The 19,607-nt window shown below is 43.0% G+C and overlaps 1 protein-coding gene across 1 annotated transcript in view; it reads right to left on the bottom strand.

Moving 5' to 3' along the window:
* Window positions 1-19,607, bottom strand: part of itfg1 (integrin alpha FG-GAP repeat containing 1) — a 171,173-nt gene that overhangs the window by 9,119 nt on the left and 142,447 nt on the right. Inside the window, exons 15-17 of the mRNA XM_074660656.1 lie at window positions 6,270-6,394; window positions 1,599-1,681; window positions 678-795 (exon numbers count right to left, since the gene is read on the bottom strand). Of these exons, the coding sequence (XP_074516757.1) occupies window positions 678-795; window positions 1,599-1,681; window positions 6,270-6,394 (326 nt within the window). The remainder of the gene's footprint in view (window positions 1-677; window positions 796-1,598; window positions 1,682-6,269; window positions 6,395-19,607) is intronic.

The raw sequence follows: 19,607 nt of genomic DNA, 5'->3' as shown, positions 1-19,607 counted from the left end.
GTGTGTGTGTGTGTGTGTGTGTGTGTGTGTGTGTGTGTGTCTGTATGTGTGCGTGGGACTGAAACAACACCCAGACCAGGAGGACGAAAAAAAACCATGAAAAACATGCATTGACTCCCTGGAGAGCGTATTTATGGCAATAATGAACAGCAGATCTGCCATGCTGAAAGGACAGAAGCAGGCAATTAAAGCTGAATGTCCTTCCAGGTTGTGGCCCAGGGAGAGAGAGAAGGATAGATAGATAGAAAGATAGAGGAAGAGAAAGAGAGAGAAAAAGAGTGTGTGTGTGTGTGTGTGTGTGTGTGTGTGTCTCAGTGGGAGGCTAGAGGACTACAGGACAGGGACAGTGAGACCCATCTGCTGCTGCTGCTTGTGACCAATCTGCTCTCTCTCTCTTACACACACACACACACACACACACACACACACACACACACACACACACACACACACACACACACACACACACACACACACACACACACACACACACACACACACACACACACACACTCTCTCTAAAGCAGTAAATCACCAGGAAGAGGCCAACGTTAACTACACCACTGTATGTGTATGTGTGTGTGTGTGTGTGTGTGTGTGTGTGTGTGTGTGTGTGTGTGTGTGTGTGTGTGTGTGTGTGTGTGTGTGTGTGTGTGTGTGTGCGTGCGTGTTCTGACCTTCTCTTGCCAGTGCAGGATGCCAATAATGACGAGGATGAAGACGCACACTCCGATCAGCACGATGGCCGTCAGCAGCACGCTGTTGCTAGGAGTCAGGTACAACTTAGCGGTCCAACTTAAAAGAGAGAGAGTGAGAGAGAGAAAGAGAGAGAGAGAAAGAGAGAGAGGGAGTGTGAAACTTGCCATATGCTTGCCTTTATGTTTTATCTGACGGAAAAACAATGTAATTACCAAATAGCACACATTAGCAGCGATTGCCTCCTCATTAAGTGAAAATAAATAAATGAACATCTCTTTCACTTTCTTGTCACAGCTGAGCAAAATGAAGCACCGCTCAGTTTCTCGTTTCCAAGAACTTTTAATTATTTTCCAGCAATCCGACTGCTTTGATATATTAAATTCATCATCTCGCAATCTGTTATAGCTTTGACTCTATGTGAGGAGAATATCGAGGCAACCTGGTTTTTCTGGTCGGATCTCGTTTCACTCCTGGTGTGTGCGTCTGTGCTGGCAAGTCTGGCGGGTACACAAGTGTTATGAGGCTATATGGAGGAGGGTGCTTGTATGTGTGTGTGTGTGTGTGTGTTTGTGTGTTGAATAGCCATCTGGAGCTCCTCCTGGGGTTTGAGCTACATGCGAACAACGTCATGAAAACATGAGGACACATGCTGCGAGGTGTGTGTGCAAAGAGATTGTTTTGTAAAGGCGGCACCACGGAGCTGTATCGAGTTGAGGTAACATTAACTGGAATATGTCGCTAAGTGACACAAAGATGAGGCTCTTAAGTCGTTGAATGGTATCCTTAGCAACAAGCGTCAACGGGGCTCCCGGCAAATTACACCGCTGTGCACAAGGAAAAGGGGCATTTACAGAGTGACCCATCTACACTGTTCTATATCTACGAGTGTGAGTGTTTACCTGCGGGGCTGATTGTGTGGGAAGGGGATGACAATGAGCTGAGAGTTGGGAATGATGGCCGTCCACTCCTTCTTCCTTATTTCCTGGAAAAGACACAGAAAACACATGAACTGGGTGTGCACAGACACGGTGATATATTATGGTAACAATATAAGCAGATTTCCATAGAGACACACACTCAGAATATGTATGTTAAGTCCGCTGGGGCAGAATAATAATAAGGTCCCGCGGTTTTTCCTTAGCTACTGTGGAGCAGCTATTTTAAGCTGTGCATTTAAGGCACAGACAACCTGCTGCATGAAATAAATGACTCGGACTGTGGGGAGCAACACAGTTTTGCTAGCGTGCGTATGTCTGTGTGCATAGAGGTGTGTGTATATGTGCAGCGGCTAGGTGTGAGAGAGTTCAGCCATCTGCAGAGCAAGTCATAATCTCAGCATCTGTCCGGATAAAATATACATTGTCTTTTCTCATCCTGTGATTTAAAGGGTAGCTTTGGTATTTTTCAACCTGGACCCTAGTTTCCCATGATTGTGTGTCAAAGTGACTAATTGGGACAACAATTTCTGGAATTGGTCCAGTATTGAGGGATAACGCTGTAACCAGAGGAGTCACCTCAAGCTGGCTATTAGAAAGAGTGCAAGTTTAAGGCACTTCCGCATTGGCTTCAGACCCAGGGGTTGCCCACTGAACACAACCCAGTCACACAAATAGTTAGTTTTCACGTATCCTTTGAGCTCATGTTTCTGGTTTATATCCTTTGTTTACATCAAATCCCTGTTTCTTCTATCCAGATATAGTTACACATTGTGAGAGGACACTTTGGGTGTTTAACTGGACAAGAAGTGACTGTTAAGACGAAGAGTTAACCATCAGATGTCAAGTTGTAGTGAGCTTATAAATATTCGCTTGCAGCGCCGTGTTTGACAGCAGCTTGACTTTGCACAAGTTCAAGTTTCATTTTTAGCAGTTTGCCGCCTTAAGGCTCAACACCCAACGAGGACATCTGACATCAGACTGACACAGACTATATTTAACCTCTGCATAGCCCAGCATCATCATCACTTTCTGCTGGTTTTCCTTTTCACCGTCTTCCGAGTCCAATTTTGCCTTGTGTCATGATTTAGCGTCTGCCCCGGTTCATTAGGGGGTTACGAGTTCAGCGATATAAACATCATATCAATGATTTAAACGCTGTTCTCTCGCTTGTAGCTGTGAGGAATTTCCATTTCCACATTTTGGCAGAATCTGGTAGTGCCGCTGCTCTTTTAATTGTTGCTCTCCGTTCTCCATCAATTGAGAGGAAACCACATCTCGCAGCTCTTTTGAATACGCGTGCAACAACGGCGGCGCTTTTTTACATAACGAGCACATTTCCGCCGCAAGCCATTGTCGCTTAGCTCTTGGAAAGCGCTGCCGTCGGCGCGGCAACTGGCGGGGGAGCAGAGCTGGAGACGAGTCAGCCTCCACTACTGCTGCTGCCTGGGAGCAGATCCGATCTGGCTGTTTGGAAGAGAAAAGTGTTCCCAAGTCTTCAGAGAGAAAAGAGAGACACTCTGGTTCAAAGCCAGGGAAACTGGCACACTATGAGAGAGGGAGCGAGGGAGGGACGGGGACAGATACAGAGATGGAGACAGAGAGAGAGAGAGCGAGAGAGTGAGAGTGACAAGTAGGGGACTGATTAGTGAAGTAAACCACTTTGAGCAGCAAAGGGAATCCCCTGGGTGGAAGATAAGTGAACAGGAGGAGAGAGACTCACAGAGAGAGACGGGGAGGGGGGTGAATAAAAGAGGGGAATGATTGGACAGAAGATGGAAGATATCCGAGTAGATTTTACAAAACCTCTCCTTCTGCGAAACAGCAGGCAGAAACTCTCATTGTGAAGGAGAAAATTGTAAAGGGCACAGCAGGGGAGAACAGCGAGAGAATGGAAGCAGGACAGATATAAAGACTGACGTAGAAAGAAAACAAAAATGAGAGAGAGATTGATAAAGACAGTGGACAGACAGAAAGATCCAAACCTGCCAGCTGAGCAGGTCAGGATTTCTCCTCGTTCCTAAACAGCTTTCCAAAGCCTAGTCCCTCCGGGTACAAAAAACCTACTCGGCATAATGGGCCGCATCTGTAGGCATTCATTAATTCACTTTGTAGAAGGAATGGGCGAGGAGGAGGAAGAAAAAAGATCACATTTCTTTGCATAGAAAAAGGAATGTGCGGAAAGGGGACAACAAAGCAGCTTGTTTGAGCTGAGTGTTCTCGGTGCACTACAGCTTCTGAGTCGCGGACCGACCCATCTACAATTCTAATCAGCTGCTTGACGAAAATCCCGGTAACACACGGGAGGGAAAAAAAGGGCCCTGTCGTGCCTGATATTCAGTGTGACAAGTGCAACGTGAGAGAGAGAGAAAACAGAGATAGAGATGAATGTGGAGTCGGTGAGAGAGCGGAACTGAAGAGCGCTGACATTTTGAAGTAGTGTAGTGTAGAAATGTGGTTGACGAAGAGATTAAAAACATGAACCCAATCAATTATTTACTATAGTAATATAACGCTGCCTGGTAGTATGTCAGGAGGCACACACGGGCTGCATTCAGAGAGTCATTCATACAGTACATCCTCTACTCCCAGAGCTGTTAAACACACGTGTTTGAATCTCAAATAAAGACGGGGAGTGTCGATATTTATGTTCCCCTGGGTGATGTCATCTATCATCCCATACATTAGAAGCGGGATGTGGAATCTATCGGCCATAAAGAAACTGTCTGTTCAACCTCTCTTTAAAGTTACTACGAGGAACTTTCACTTTGTGTTGATTGTGGCTGTCTCTGTGGACAAACAACACGTTTTCATCCTAACTCCTTATATACTGACGCTTTGTCAGACCCCTCGGCCTCACTTTTCGCTCGCAATAGACACATGCTTAATGTTGTGAATTAAACAAAAACACTTGTTTAGGTTCAGGCAATAAAACCAATTAATTAGGTTTAGGAAAAAAAACAACATGGTTGGGCTTAAAATGACTAAGTTTTGACAGTGAAAATGTGACTTGATGTTGTGTACAGCTGATTGTAAAGTGAAAATGAAATGTAACGCACAGGACATTGCACCATCCACCTCCCCTCCCGCCTGCCCTGTGTTTCTCTTTCGCTTTTCAAACTACGCCACCACATCACTTTCCCTGTGGGTTTACTGTTACTGTTACTGTTTATATTGTAGTTAATGGAAAGCCTGTGCGTCACATACCGGCACTAAAAGGTGCCGTTTGCGTTGGTATCGAACACCGACGGTCATGACAAAGTGACGGTATTTGACGCCCTAGAAATGAGAACGGGCGGGGACAAAAGCGGTAGTGTTTCCGAGCACCAGAGTCCCTTTAGAAAACTTCTCATTTCACTGCAGCAGGGTCTGACAGTCTGCCCATCTCAGTCCTGGTTCTGGTTCTTCCGTGCCTCCCTTCCCTCTAGCGAGCCCAGCAATACGGCCTGGGTCTCCAGATTGATTCTGTCTGAATTTGCCAGAATCCGATCCGGTGGCACCAATGACAAGCATTAAGAATAACTATATGGAAATAGCTAATCTTCTCGCTGATGCTCTCGTTTATTCATTTAGGTCACATAGAGGCATCAGTATTAAATTAAGACAGTTTCATAACCAGTTAAAGTTCCTCATAATAACTTTAATCACTAGATGGGATGAGGAAAAGAGCTTTTTCTCACTGCCATTTTACTGCCCAATCTTGCCTCTAGTGCCTCAGCATGCCATCATAGTTATCCTGCCAAAATTGGACTCTTTCTAATGATGAGGGCTGCAAAAATATGCTAAATTCTGCAACTAATGTAAAATACGACTTGCTTGTGTTTAAGGGACAGGATCCATAAATAAATGCAAACCAAAGTCTTCCAGTAGAAAACTGGAGAAAATGAAGAACTGGTTGCATTGTGTAGGTCTTAATTGTTTTTTTGTGTTAAGCTATTACATACTGATCAATCATTTCACAAATTGCATTAAGTAAAAAGAAAACAAAAACATTTTGTGGACTTTCTCCCATACTCTTGTGCTTCCCTCATTTGCAAATATTTTGAAGACATAATCATTTGACAATTGATATAAACACCAGTTGTCACATATTTTGCTGCATCAACTGCTGCTTGAATAACAAAAAACAACAAGTAAGCTCAAGCAAGCATTAAATGTTTTTTGCAAGATTAGTGAGACAATGCTGCTTCTGTTCAGCATTTCTAACGATAAGAAAAGAAAATACATGGTGGGAAATCCCTCCTCTGAATCTTCACAAAATACCCTTCAAACAAGTCTCACAATCCTCAGAAGAAATGTGCTACATCAAGCCCATTGTGAAATAAAGCCTAAGCTGCACGAGAAAAACAACTATTCTGCTCTCTGCTTATGACTTTAAGAAGGTTTGAACTGTGCTTACCATGAATTAGTCCGTCATTACATATTATTTAACTTGGAAAGTTTTCTAGTTCTTAACATCAGGATCCCGAGGCTATTTCTGCTCGTATCACTCCGTTAAATGTCTCAGCCACGCATGCCACACACTGTTATATTCAGGACATGTTAGGGTGCTCAGAAAAGACTTCATCAAGCATGTGAGTGGTAGAACACATGTTCTAAAAAAACTTTTTATGAAACAAGTATTTATTTCCTCACCGTCACTCCAGGCTGCCGGGGGATGCCAACGAAAAGGTGGTCCAGGAAGTTGGCGCTCCGTCCGAGGCCCAGCACGGTGTAGGGCAGCTGGAGGGAGGAGTGAGCCGACTGGCTCAACTGACCGGCTGCAGGAAGAGAGGGAGAGAAAGGACAGTTATTAAATGTCATAAAAGCCTTATCTCAAAAGAGTTTTGTGCCCAGTGTTTAAACATTTTGGTCATATTACTATCGGACAATTATGGTCCCCAGAGAATGAATCCTACCGACTTCCATTTCTTCCTGTGCCACCATGAAGTTGACATTTTTTAGTGAAACATCTCAAAAACTACTAAATAGATTGTCATGACATTTTATAAAGAAACGTATGGTGCCCAGAGAATGAATCCTCAAGAGCTTGGTGATCCCCTGACATTTCCTCTAAATCCACTCAGCAGCAGCAGCAAGTTACCTATCCATTGAAATATCTCTACATCTACAATATGGATTGACACCGAATTTGGTACAGCCATTCATAGTTCACAAACAATGTATCCTAAAAAATCTGGTGATCCCCTGACTTTCCCTCCAGCGCCACCATGACATTCACAGTTGTGTTTTTTTTTTGTGAAATGTCTGCTAATGTATTGTCTCTGAGCAGGTAGACAAAAAACAACCACATGGCAATAAATACACTACATAAAACAACACAACACATAAAAGTCAGTCAGTGTGAGATAATAAATAGAATCAGTATAATAAATACGATAAATACTGTACAAGGCAATCACACTATTGCGCTGACTTTAGCCAAAGCTTGAGGCTGGTTTTAAACACTGCAAAGCTTCCTGAGTCTGAGGGGGTGCGAGCTGATGCATCATTTTAAACACCAAGCGTACATCAGAGTAAAAACTTCTATCACGTATGACATAATGGGCATTGTATAAATGTTCATGTTCATTTTAACCCACAGACCTGTTTATGTCAGAAATCGGCCATGCATATTTGAATTTCTAGATAGATCTTTGTAATTACTTCAATTGTTTTTATAATGCACATAGTTCAACTTATATCTCTGTCTCATAAATATTTAATGTTTTGCTGCCCCTTTTAAACATGCTGTTAACGAAGCAGCAAAAGCTTTGCACATTTTCGTTCATGACTTGTCTGCTCGATACGACTGATTAAATTGACGGCTGTGTACGTTAACATAACCCCCATTTGCTCTGGTGATCTGTAGCTGCAACGGTCCTTCTTTCCCAGAGGAACCATTAAAGGTTTACGTAATATAATCAGCTCTAACCTAACCTATCTTGACCGTGACTGTCAGTGATAAGGCTAAAATGTAATGAGAAAGAAACACACAACAGGAGCGCCCAAGCCAGAGGGAGTGCAGCGTGAGACCTTGTGTTCTGACATGAAGAAGCATCATAAAAGATACAAATCAGAGTGAGACACCTGAGGCCAGTCCAACACCTCTCCTCCTCCTGACTCCTCACGAAACCTCCCTCCTCCATCCTGTAATCTCTCCCTCCTTACTTACTATTCAATCCAACCCGTAGTCTCTGGTTTCTCCTCTCTCTCCTCTCCCCTGATACGTCTCTCCGACTTGGCCTTACTCATTTCTCTTCCCCTTCTTCTCCTCCCTCCTCTCTCTCCCCTTCAGCTGCTGTATCTCGCCCACGCCACCCAACTCTGCCAAGTGCAGCCGACATAAATCAACCTCTACGTGGTAAACAAAGAGAGGGATGGAGAGAGAGAGGGGTGGAAGAAGAGAGAGAGAGAGAAAGCCTGGAGGCAGCCAGTGATCAGAACTAATGTGGATGGACTGCGTATTGCAGACCGAGAGGAGCACAACAGCTTTGCTTCTCTCTTAATCTAGGCCTAACCTCAGTTAAGATTTGTCCAGGTCATTTTTTGCCTCTTCAGCTGAACCTAGGTCAGGTCAGTCCAGCTCACTGCAGCTCAATATTTCCCTTATTTCAGTCTCTTTCTTATTGCACAAATAAAGCTGGCATTATGCCTTATGGGAACATCACATATAGGAGGAAAATTCATCAGCCAGTGGGTGAAAGTGAGTCATTTTAGGTAAAGCCAGCCGTGGTTATTGTATGGATGCATTATGTGTTAGTATAATAAAAGCTTGTCCATGATGCTCTTGGCTCCAGCCAGTCTGAACGCTGAATAGACCCATCCTCCTTCTACCCAGAGAAAGCTTTTCATCAGTCATCTCTCTTTATCTCTCTAAATTTCTCTCGCTTGCTATCGCCCTGTGTGTTCTATTTTACCAGCTTTTTAGTGCTGGATTGCTGGGTGTTGTGAAGAGGCAGCATAATTGCCTTAATCGCACACCGCAGACAGCGAAAGAGAGAGGGGAGACCGACAGAAATATAGTTTGTTTCCAGGAAGCGCTGGGCAGAGTTTCATGGACATTGACTTGTTCAGGTTAGTACAGAGCCATGACTTGTAATAAACATTTAAGATGAATTCTGGGGTGTCTGACATTTACTGAGAGGTGTGTGTGTGAATTGTTGATTGGCAATTACCGACACTTTTTAGCCATGTGTTTAGCCAGTGTGGCTCTAAGGGATGACAATGTCTTTCAGGTGGTCCACCACTTTGGTCCAGAGTGGAATATCTCAACAATTTATGGACAGATTGCCACAAAATTGACTTTTCCTCTAACACAAACATTTATGTTTTTGGTTTTTAGTGAAATATCTATAGACTGTATAGAAGAAGTGGACGTAGTCACAGTGACGTCACCCATTGGTTTGTTGATTGCCGTTTTGAAGCGTCGAGATCGTCATTCTGACAGTCGCCATCTTGTTTTTTTGCAACCAGAAGTGACACGAGAGGGTTGAGCTAAGTACAACCAAACATGGTAGAAAACGTGAACATGGTAAAGAGTATACCTGCTTAATATCAGCATGTTATCTCTAAGCACTGTTGTGCAGTACAGTCTCACAGAGCTGCTAGCATGGCTGTAGATTCTTAAGTCTTGTTCCAAGGTGACTTGCAGCCTGGTAAAGAAAACTCAATGTACACAAGTGTGTGTGTATTCTAATATACTGCATGGAAACACACACATCCCACTGCTGTGAATCTGCGGGAGATGACAAAAGTCATATCCTCACCACCGCCATGCGTAGCCCGACGGAATAATTTCATTACTGAGGAGCAAACACACACATGGAGCTGTCAAACCTAACTGAACCTGGGAGAAAACTTTACAGAAGTGAAGGCCGTGGAGGTCAGAACTTTTCATGGTGCTCTATTCAAGTCCAACTTCAAGTTCTTCACAAAGGCCTTTATCACAAGTAGGCCTTGAAGGACTTTAATCCTACAAACACCTTTACTCATCATCAATCACAAAGCACACAATTAAATAAGGGGAATAATAAAATAGGTAAATAATGTATGCAAAAACATGAAACAGAGCCAAAAGATGCCTACCTAATGTCAGTCGTCAACCTACAACTGACCTCAGACCTAAAAAAATCAAATAAACAGTAACATGGACAGTGACCCAGAATCAAAGAGACATGTAAGACAAGAAGGAACATGATGCAGGGAGGAACTGGACTTGAAACTGAAACGGAGAACAAAATACAATCATTGCGTCTCGGTGTAAAGCTCTGAATACCCCTAATCCCCTTCACCTACTCCTGTTTTTATTATGAACCATGAAGTGGTTTATGGTAAAGCCATTTCTTGTTATTGATATCCACCAGGAGAAAGAGCAGGAGTGTTACAGAGGGTTACTTTGAGATGGATCCAACAGGGGAAGTCATTTTAAATCAGCCCACTGAACCCCGTCCATCGGGCTGGAAGGAACAGGATTTTTGAGGGGATTGGACCTTTAAGCCAGTCTTGGTTTGATGTTTTTTGACAGACTGCTGCTCCCTGTCAGTAGGCGAGAGGTGGATTGCTTGCACTATGCCACTCAGCAGGGTGGGGTGGGTCCGAGTGTGTGTGTGTGTGTGTCTGATGGAGGATCAAGGAGGGTTACGTTGCAGGCAGGGAGCCTGGCTTATCGTCTGCTGAGTGTGTGTGAGTAGACTGGCTAGGAAATGTGGCCACGGTTGGAGCGAAGCCATTTCACAACATGGGGAGGCTGGCAAAGGGTATTATGCAGAGCAGTGTATGGGAGTGTCTTTGTTTTGTGTGTGTGTGTGTCTATGGCAGAGCCAGCGGAGGCCTTGGCGTGGTATTCCACCCTGGACACATGACTGACAGCCTACAATCCATCTCTTAGAAGACAAAACTGGTTCAAAGCAGCACAAGCGGCCGGCCTTGGTGTGTTGGTGTGCGTGTGTGCGTGTGTGTGTGTGTGTGTGTGTGTGTGTGTGCACACTTCCCATTTTCATACAGATTTAAACACACACACATACACACTGGGCATGATATGCATCACATTCAACAAGTTAGTGTTCCAAAGCCAATAATACGGACGAGGGAACACACAGACACACTCAGGACCACACATGCACGCCTGAAGGTAAATACACAGATCTGTAAAGGTTATAGTCCGATATGCGCTGAGAGAAAGGAGAAGAAGAGAAAACTACAGAGAAGGAAGTAGAAGAAGCTGCATCATTTATATATTCAAATATTTTGGTTTTTATGTCCCTCAAAAGTATCGCCCCAATCTACACAGTCATTCAAAACTTGGACGGGTGGAATACACGACAGATGACATGAGTTTCAAAAGTGCACTAATAAGTAAATATATAGGTAAATATATAAAGCTATTAGATGAATATAAATACTTGTAATTACTGTTTTAATGCCAATGAAAACAAACTATTAAGACCTTAGTTTATTTACAACTGAAATAAGAAAATGAAACTAACTGCAGACCTACCCAGGTAAGGTGAAATAGGTGAGACTGTTTTCTCCTCTGATTAACAGTGCTCCATGGAGTAAGACTCTTTAATACATTATAAGGTTTACTTTTAGACATAACAATAATAATACAAAGACAAGATTTCTTCAGGGTCTGAATGTAGCCTGGATAGGTTAATAAATCCATCCTTGAGTAACACACTTGTAAAGATTACATTTTGATACCACAACTTCGAGGCACTAAATCTTTCAGAAGTTGAGGTGCTGCAATAGAGTGGTGCAGAAATGAGTCCTAAAACCTGGAAATGAGTTAGCATTTTAGCACTTCTGGTTCGCTCGTCTCGAAGTCAATAGGTTTTTTAAATGGGTTTTTGGTTAAAGCCTGTGGTTTACACAAGCTGAAGAGATTTTAACGTTTTGTTCTACAACATAAAGTAGCTCAGTAAATACCCTCGTGAATTTTGAAGCCTTTATGTGTCTTAAAAAAGGCGGTTGCTAACAAGTGGCTAAATGAGACTAAACATCATCACGTCGACTCGTCCATCTTTACAGCCTCGTTGTGTATACTGGCGCTCATGCTACCATGGTGTAATTAATTTATTGCCTAATGTTAGCTTTTTATTTCTGGCGATTTCATTCACGCTTCAAAAATCATAAAGTGGTGTTCATTTGTGGAGATTATCTTGCTGAACAAAACGAGTAAGTATCATAAATGTGTGTTTTCCACAGAGCTTATTTTCTGCAATAATCTAAAACCCAAAGGAAAAATCCCATTGGCTTTTTGTCGAGGGAACCAGGGAGATGCTAACTTCCTGGTTGGCCTACAAAAATATGTCATCCCTGAACCACTTTGTTGCATTGAATGAAAGATAAAAGTAATGCAACATTTGTTGAGGTTTGACTGAGTACCTGAGTACAGATTATGCACATTAAATGATTTTACATGTAACAGTGTGGAATCTGGATTTAGGATATTGTTAACGCCATTTTACCTGCAGTGGTTTGTGTTTTTCTTGCTTGGTAAAATTAATTTTGATCGTCCTCTAATTATCGTTCCTCAATTTTCTCTCAGCAGAATGCCAGATAGCGAGGACAATGAATAGGATTTTGGGATGCAAACTCTCCCCGTGATATTGAATCTGACAAACTTTACTGCCTTGTGGGCATAATAAGGCAAAATGGAAAAAAAAAAAAGTGAGAGACATTAGAGAGAGAAAGACAGACACAGAGAGGACATGGATGCCTCTGAGGGAGCTACGACATGTTAATGTGTGTGCGTCCATCTGCCGAGGTCTTATGACACATGTCCTCATGAAAATCCTCATCCTGTCTGGAGGTTTAACCACCTCTGGGCAGACATGCAGAGTGACAATGTGACATCTAGCATCCGTCTGAAACGGAGTTAAGTGTGCGTATGAGCACAGATATAAATATGGATTTTCAGACAACAAAATATAACAAATCAAGAGTCAATGAGGAATCTAAACATAAATCATATGTAACTGTTAAAAGTGACAGTATGTGCAAATCCCATGAAGAAAGAAAGAAAAGGGTCATAAACATAATTGCTTCCAGTGCAGACAAACGCACACTCTCTTTCACACTCCCCAGGGCTTCAAAACCTAAAAAAAAAAAAAATGTTTTCAGAGAAATTCCTAGTGCCTGTCGCTATAGAAACCATTTGCTCCCCTGATGGCGATAAAAGGAGCAAATTGCAGAGACGGAGGGTGGAGCCATGAGGGATGGAATACGCACACACAGTCCGCACACAGTCCACCTCGCCTGGAGAGCCCCCCGTCAGCGCCAATACAATGGTGTCAAGATCTGGACATTGATACATGATGAAAAATGTGTGTGTGTGTGAGAGAGTGTTCGCATGCCAATGGGGTGATACGCTGAAGGACCCAGGGGGCTTCTGTCCTTATCAGCACCAGGCTTTGCACTGCCTCTCAAATACTACAGCTCCGAAGCATGTCGACACCAGCGCCCAGATGACGGCCGAAATGACGCTGTAATGTGTGTGTGAGAGAGAGAGAACAGACATAAAGACAGCTGTCATCACCCTAGTTTGACCTTACTAAAAATGAAATAGAAATAGCAGGTTCACTATAAATCTCCTTCAAAATGTTCTGGCCAGAACTGTCCGTGTTCAGTGATGTCATACATCACGTTAAGTTTTCATATCTGTTTCAGAGATAGCACACCAGCAACAGCTTCAAGTACAAAACAATAGAAGATAATGAGAATCGACAGAAAAAAACACAAACAAACAAAACAAGTCGGACGAGATAAAAACTACATTAAATGTTCCAAATGTGCAAGTTTGAAGAAATTATTGAAAAAAATCTGAGTTTTATTAGAGAACATTGAGAGCATAATGAGCTGTGCACTTGCTCATTAAAAAAAATGACCTTGTCTTTGTACATTTAGAAGAATAGAAGAATTTATAAATACTTCTATTCTGAGAAACTTTGGAGACAAGACTCACCATCCAGTGGAGCCAACGGTACTAAACCAGTTTTCAGTGCGGTGAGTTTCAGTGCAATGCGGTGTCATGTGGAGTGACACCTGGGGACTGCAAGACTGGCAGAAAGAATAGGAACTTGACAGTATGCCAAAAACAATATTCTCTCAGCCAGAGTTGAGTGTATTTACTTATTTAAGTAAGACTAAGTAACACTCCAGATTTTTAAACTTCCATGATGCGCTGAAAAGGTGGCTTCAAGAAGTTAATGATGAGAGCTTATTGAATGCTATTATAGGAAAGTTTTCAATTTTCTCCATTATAACAGAAAACTGTCTTTGCCTGCATCTGCCTCGCTGTTACAGATATCTGCACTAGTATATAAACAGTCAGATGCTAACATGCTGATGTTAACAGGAATAAGGTTTACTAGCATGCTAATAGTTGATAATTAGGATTAAACGTAAAGTACGGCTGAGGCTGATGGGACAACACATTCTCACTCTCAAAACGTCAAATACCGCCACCTGGTCAGCGCCCCTGGGCATCGGAGACCGACGCACATGGTACCACTCTTGCGTTACTTTTGGATGGACCAGGAACGGCGTGTCAATAAACACTCGTTACATGCATAGTGCCCTTTCAAAATAAACTTCCGTTTTCACAGGAATTTAGGCTTAGGCAACACATGCACTTAGTTAGAGTTAGGAAACGATCATGATTGACGTCAACTTGACTAAGTGCCTAGTGATTCACGTGGCTAGCAACTCATGTGACTCACGGGACCAACGATACTAACGAGTCACGTGACAAAATAAGTCAACGTTACTTTTATTTTCACAGCGGTCTCCTGGTTGAAAGTCTTGTGTTTGTTTGACTCGTCCACCACTAGTCCCGCCCGCCCTGAGCCGACCCTCACGCTATTAATACTACGTCACTTCCTTTGACTGTTGAATAATGACGCGGGTGGTTTACATTGGAGTTAGTTGAAAGCCTAGAGCGTTGCATACAGTCCGTGCGTCGGTATCCAATGCCAAGGTGTAGTGACCAAGCGGCGGTATTTGACAAGTTGGGAGTGAGAATGGGTTGGATGGGAATGTCATCAGTTTTGTAGGTATTTGATCATAAACCAAAGTGTATAATATAAAGTGTAACATTTTCACCTAATGATGGTGCTAGATGAAAAGTCAGTGGATCACCAAAGTTATCATAATTCATCTTGAGTACGACATGAGTGTGTGTAACAAATTTCATGACAATCCATCCAATATTTGGTGATTTATTTTAGTCCAAAGTGGTGGACCAACAGAGGGACAGAATGGTAAAAACATAGCCAACCTGATGATGGCAGACTCTTTCAAAACTCTTCATCCACCAAACAGACTGAGGAGGATGAATCTCAGGACAAACTTAATGCTAGTGATACATCTTAACTTCTTGTGATTAGTTTCACTCTCTGTGATAAGGTGTATCATACATTAGGACACATGTCATTCATTTAAACCCAAGGATGTTCGGAGACCGATAGATCAACAGCCAGGCGGACAACAGCGGTGACAAATTAAAAGTTAAGCAGTCTCTTGACAATTTATGGTTTCTATAAAGTGGCTGCAGAGAAGAAAGGTTACAGGCTGAGAAGAGGAGGAGAAAGGAGATGAGAGAGTGAGAGGAGGGCTGGAGGAGGGATGCGGAGGAGAAAAAAGATGAGGGAAGAGGGACGGAGGAGGGAGGCAGAGGAGTGAAAAACAGGGATGAGAAAAAGCATGCTAAAGCCGATCAATAGTAATTCTCCATGTCTCGGTGGAGGGTTACCTCTCCACTCAATTTTTTTCCTTTTACACCAATATTTCCTTCTCCTCTCCCCTGATCTCTCTCCTCCCATCTCCTATCTTCCCATTTTATCCCACCCTCATTTTCACTCCTCTCCTCTTCTCTTTGCAACTCTACTCGGTCCTCTGCACCCTCTCATTTTCTGCCAACCCTTTTCATTTCTCTCATCCACCTACTCTCCTATCTTTTTTACTCCAATAACATGAATTCTCCCAGTGTGTTTCCAGCTCCATCGTCCAAATACTGTGCAATAAAATGGTTTGAGGATGGGGTGACGCTCACTGTTGAACTCATGAGGTCCCTGAAAACAGGGGTACGCTGCGGCCGAGGATCAGTGCGATGTCAAGCGCAATAAGCTGGCTTTTACGACCCTGCTTGAGGCAACAGCATGATGCAGCAAAAAGCAACAAGAACGTCTCCGGGTGAATGTGCAGGTCAGCACAACTTGGCACACATCATTTGAATTTGCATCGAAGTTGTTTTGGATCTTCTGAATGTCTAAAAGGTTAAGATATGATAAACATGTTTGTGGGTGAGTTGCTGCAGGTGAACATGTGTTTTTTTTCTGAAGGTTGTGCATGTACAATGAGTGTGTGCGCCGTGTGTGTGTGTGTGTGAGAGCGAGCCGTTGCTAATCCCCTGAACTCATTAGCCTAATTGGACAGTCTGCAGAGAGCTCCACATTGATCTGGGCCTGTTATGGTTCTCCTCCTTATGAGCACTCACTCTTTGCTGTTTCCATCTCTCTCTCTGTCCTCCCCTCTCTCAAACGTCCTCCCTCTCGTCCTTTCTCCTCTGTTCCCCCTCTGTGCATAATAATCTTTGGCACCCCAGACACACTCGTCCCGTCTGGACACAGCTAACTACCCCCGGAGCCGTTACCATCCTTCCTTTATGCCTTAGTGTTACATTATTCATTCGATTTCAATTTGCAGCTTGGTGACACTAACAGCTAAATATGTTGGGTTAAAAGAAGCTAATGCAATGATGGACTGCTGACAATGACAATATATTTGCCAACCTTGAGACCTCAAAAATAGGAAGGATTTCGAAAACCAAAGCGCCGGGGCTTAGTTAATTTGAGTTTTAGAGACTTCGTTGTCACCTGCATTCTGGTGACTTTTAAAGATTGAAAACAGCTACAGCCTTTTTATGTTAAATACTAAATAATTCTCAGGAATGCCACTGGCATAATAATAATAATCAGTTTTAATTTAGTCACTTTATGGCCCTGCTTGAGTATTTCTTTCTCTTAGTACTCTAGTTCTCTCTCCGTCTCTCACTCACTGAAGGCCCTTTGACACACAACGTGACAACGACACCACAGCAATCTGAAACTCATTATTTCCAATGGCTTGCGCCGCGCCATGACGGCTTTTCACTACGTAGAGCAAAGCCCGACTTTGGGCTTCTGTGATGTGCAGCGAGCACATCTCAAACCGCGTTGTGTCGCAAGCAGCTCTCTTCCGCCTGGAAACGATATTTAGTGTAGCTGTATTGTTGTTAGGGTGGAAACAGTAGGGCTTGTATGGTAAATTGCTGTACAGTGCCAGATACAGGTTGTGATAATGAAAGGAGGACAAAAAAGTGTGAAAATTGCATAAATCGTGAGAATTGTGACACCGGGAGGAAACTGGGAGAGGGCAATGAAAAACCTGAGTCTCCTGGGTAAATCTGGAGGGTTGGCAAGTAAATGGTAAATAGACTTGCACTTACACTGATCAGCCATAACATTTAGACCACTGACAGATGAAGTCAATAACATTGATTATCTCGTTACAATGGCGCCTGGCAGTGGGGGGGATATATTAGACAGCAAGTGAACATTTTGAACTTTGAACTTTGTGTTGGAAGCAGAAAAAAATGGGCAAGCGTGAGGATGTGAGCGACTTTGAGAAGGGCCAAATAGTGTTGGCTAGATGACTGGGTCAGAGCATCTCCAACACTGCAGCTCTTGTGGGATGTTCCCGGTCTGCAGTGGTCAGGACCTACCAAAAGTGGGCCAAGGAAGGAAAACCGGTGAACCGTCGACAGGGTCAGACCCAAGGCTCAGTGATGGACGTGGGGAGTGAAGGCTGGCCCGTGTTGTCCGATCCAATAGAAGAGCTACTGGAGCTCAAATTGCTGATAAAGTTAATGCTGGTTCCGATAGAAAGGTGTCAGAACACACAGTGTGCATTGCAGTTTGCCGCAGACCGGTCAGGGTGCCCATGCTGTCCTAATGTTATGGCTGATCGCCTTTCTAGTCCCACGAACCACTCAAAGCGCTTTACACTACATGTCAGCATTCACCCATTCACACTCACATTCATACACTGATGGCAGAGGCTGCCATGCAAGGTGCCAACCTGCCCATCAGGATCTAATCTAAATACTCATTCACACACCGATGGTAGAGCTTTTGGGAGCAATTTGGTTGATTTTGGTGAAGTGTCTTGCACAAGGATACTTCGCCATGTGACTGGGATCGAACCACTGACCTTCCGATTGGTGGACGACCTGCTCTACCTCTGAGCCACGGCCGCCCCAAGTGTGGCAATGACAATGGCTGGATTTCATTCCAAGTATTGATGAAAGTGATGGTGTATGGAATTAAAAAAAACTCAAATGGTGTATTTTGACAAACCACAGTTTCACAAGAGAAAACAACTCATAAGCTCCTTTAAGGAAATTCTGGATAGGTCAAATAAAATCTTCTAACTGAGTTGGTGATAACAAAATCAATGGTCTCTCTTGTCTTTTTGTTTGTTGACTATTGTTGGAAATATATCATGAAGAATAATATGGAAAATGCTTAAACTATTATGTTACGAGTTCATTGGGTTGAAGATGTTTAGACTAAGAATTATAAGAATGAATACTGTGGCGCCTGAGGGACTTATCGTTCAGAGTCACAAGGGTGGGACGTCATACACATACTTTTGTGTAGATAGAACAGTCTCAAGGATACAGCCTTAGGGAAGAAACAGATAGGGGGGAGAGGACAGAATGATATGAACAGTAGACAGCGTTGTTTAAGGATGGAGTCAGATAAGAAGAAGGTCACATTGACATTGTGGAAAAGTACTAAGACTGATCAAAACTCTGCCCCTCCTTTCAGAGAATGTTTATGGCTGTGTATAAAGGCAAATGTGAAGAACAGCTCGGGGTTCATTCACTGCGAACTGATCACGGTATTACATGGTATCAGGGACACATTGATGAATCCAGAATTCTGTAATAACTCTGTGCAACTTTGATGAATATATATACGGAATAAATTGATACTAATTTTAACATAATTTGCAATCTTTTATGATTTTAACTCTGAGCTTGCAGCTGCCTAGAAGATAAACCAACACGCATGAAGGTGACGATTTCCCTGAGGGAAATTCCTTCAATTTGGTGACCCCGACGTGATCTTCGGAAAGAGCGAAGAGCGAGCCAGAGACCGGACAACTCAGTGAGAGAGAGATAAGGGGACCCCTGACTACAAGGCAAAAAGGTAAGCAGAACCTGTTAAAACAAAATCTGCATATTGGCATAGGATCTAAATTTATCTCTCTGGCTGAGTTTGAAGCATCTCTGTTTGACTTTTGATAAATCAAGTTGCATAGTTATAAGGATCTGGGATCCGCTAATGATCTGGGATCTTAGTTAAAAGCGTTTGGAACGCCTGTATGAGTGTACACTAATAAAAAGGATCTGGGATCCGCTAATGATCTGGGATCTTAGTTAAAAGGATCTGGGATCCGCTAATGATCTGGGATCTTAGTTAAAAGGATCTGGGATCCTATATAGTGTTTGGAACACTAATAAAAAGGATCTGGGATCCGCTAATGATCTGGGATCTTAGTTAAAAGGATCTGGGATCCTATAAGGATCTGGGATCCGTACTGTGGTGTTTGGAACACTAATAAACTGTATGAGTGTACATTAATAACTAGTATTCAGAGGAAAATTAAAACTTACTGTTGATACTGGGCCAACATCGCTGGAACATCAAAGTGTCCAGTAGAAGCTTATGTTGGTAGAATCACAGCGAGGGGCATAGCGACCCATTTACTCTGAATCTAGTTACTGTCATAAACTGAATAAACCTGTGTGAAATAGTACTGGACAGAATGGATGGAGAATTTGACAAAGATTGGGAGGAGAAAGGCGGTTGTAACAAAAGTAGGTTAACCTTCGGCCAACAGTGGGCGAAAGTAAGAACGAATGCGATATGTACCTTTGACCCA

The sequence above is a fragment of the Sebastes fasciatus genome, chromosome 2, assembly GCF_043250625.1.
Source record: "Sebastes fasciatus isolate fSebFas1 chromosome 2, fSebFas1.pri, whole genome shotgun sequence".
In the NCBI taxonomy this organism is placed as follows: Eukaryota; Metazoa; Chordata; class Actinopteri; order Perciformes; family Sebastidae; genus Sebastes; species Sebastes fasciatus.
Note: the sequence above shows the minus strand (reverse complement) of the source record. Positions and strands in the feature narration are given on the sequence as shown.